Here is a 1,534-nt window from a genome sequence, read left to right on the forward strand (position 1 = left end):
AAAAAAAAAAAAAAAAAAAACCTCACTGCCATTGAGTTGATTCTCGACCCCCATTGGGTTTCCAAGGGGGTAGATCTTAATGGAAGATTGTGGAAGATCACCCAGTCTTCCTTCCACAGAGTGGCTAGTGGATATGGACTGTCACCCTTCTGGTTAAAATGACAGTATTTTCAACTAAGATTTTAGAATTTATTTTTTAAAGAATTGTCTTTAAGTCCTTAGTTTAGCACATATAAGAATTTATGACTTAAAGAGCTTAAAATTTAGAAGTATGAATTCTCATGCCAAGGAAGAAAACCAATATTCTACTTGTCTTGTATCATGTCCATTAACAGTTGCTTGAAAGCTAGGTTTCAACATTTAAGAGGAATAACACATAGCTTCTTAAATTAGTGATCACAAATATGCCATGTGCCATACTGGCATTCAGCAACAGAAAAGCTTGCTATGGTTGTAAATTCTATCCAATTATAGGAACTTGGGTCATAATTACTGTCTCACAAACTTTAGCTGTAATTTAAATATTTGCAACCATCAAAAACACACATAGAGCATCAGTGAATGGTTTTATTTAGAAAGGGCAAGTTAACAGTTTTAAGAAATCATACCAATAAATTTACAACTAATATTAAGATAAAAGAAAATAATCAGTCTCTTACCTGAGGGTTCTCCTTGTTCACTCTCATCAAGCAGCTTCGTTAATTGATCATAGAGAATTCTGTCATCAACTTGTAGAGGTGCTAAAAGAACAAATAGATGATAACTTTCTCATCAGTGAAATTACAGGTATGCAAATGTAATTAAAATAAATTATTAATTATCTGGCTATTTAGTTATATTATGAATAATAGAGACAAAATCTACTTAATATGCAGCTTTACTCTGAAGGAAAAAAAAAGTTTATAAATCAATGATAATTGGAAGAATGGTTTTTAAAATGTATATTGCAGGGCATGCATAATGGTTACTTCTCCAATAAAAGGATCTCATATTCCATGGGTTGTGACATCTATTGCACAAAGATCATTTCAGCACAAGCCATTACAGTCTGTCAAATTATACAGTGGAATATATGAGAATTTGATCAAAATAGATGAGTATTTTCCATTAGCTACAATCTATATACCATAATTTTTACTCAGTATATGTAAAAGCCAACAAATCTAGAGGGTTCTGGGTTTATTTTTTATATACAATATTGCAATATAATAGCAAATACAACAGCTTTTTAGTTCTGTTGTGAATTTAAAGCAATTAAGCCACTTCATTACATATATACATAGATAGATAGACAGATGTGTGTGTGTGTGTATATATATAGTGTGTGTGTGTGTATATATATATATATATACACACACACACACATACACTCAGTACCTAGGTGGTGAACGAGATCCATTCCTAAATGTATCTTTAAGAATTTTTAGTTCCGTTGAAAAAGGTGCATATGGTTCTCATGTAGCCTGTTTTAGTGCAAGAAAAGGTTTGAAGCCTTTTCAATGATTTAAAAGCTGCACATGCAGCACGTGAAGGT

The 1,534-nt window shown here is 31.8% G+C and overlaps 1 protein-coding gene across 1 annotated transcript in view; it reads right to left on the reverse strand.

The window, feature by feature from the left end:
• Window positions 1-1,534, reverse strand: part of LOC103206645 (orofacial cleft 1 candidate gene 1 protein) — a gene marked incomplete at its 5' end in the record, with an annotated part of 79,825 nt that overhangs the window by 10,047 nt on the left and 68,244 nt on the right. The window contains one exon of the mRNA XM_042782380.1: window positions 660-740. Within this exon, the coding sequence (XP_042638314.1) occupies window positions 660-740 (81 nt within the window). The remainder of the gene's footprint in view (window positions 1-659; window positions 741-1,534) is intronic.

This window comes from Orycteropus afer, unplaced genomic scaffold (genome assembly GCF_000298275.1).
Source record: "Orycteropus afer afer isolate SDZICR_OR568_19922 unplaced genomic scaffold, OryAfe1.0 scaffold00012, whole genome shotgun sequence".
In the NCBI taxonomy this organism is placed as follows: Eukaryota; Metazoa; Chordata; class Mammalia; order Tubulidentata; family Orycteropodidae; genus Orycteropus; species Orycteropus afer.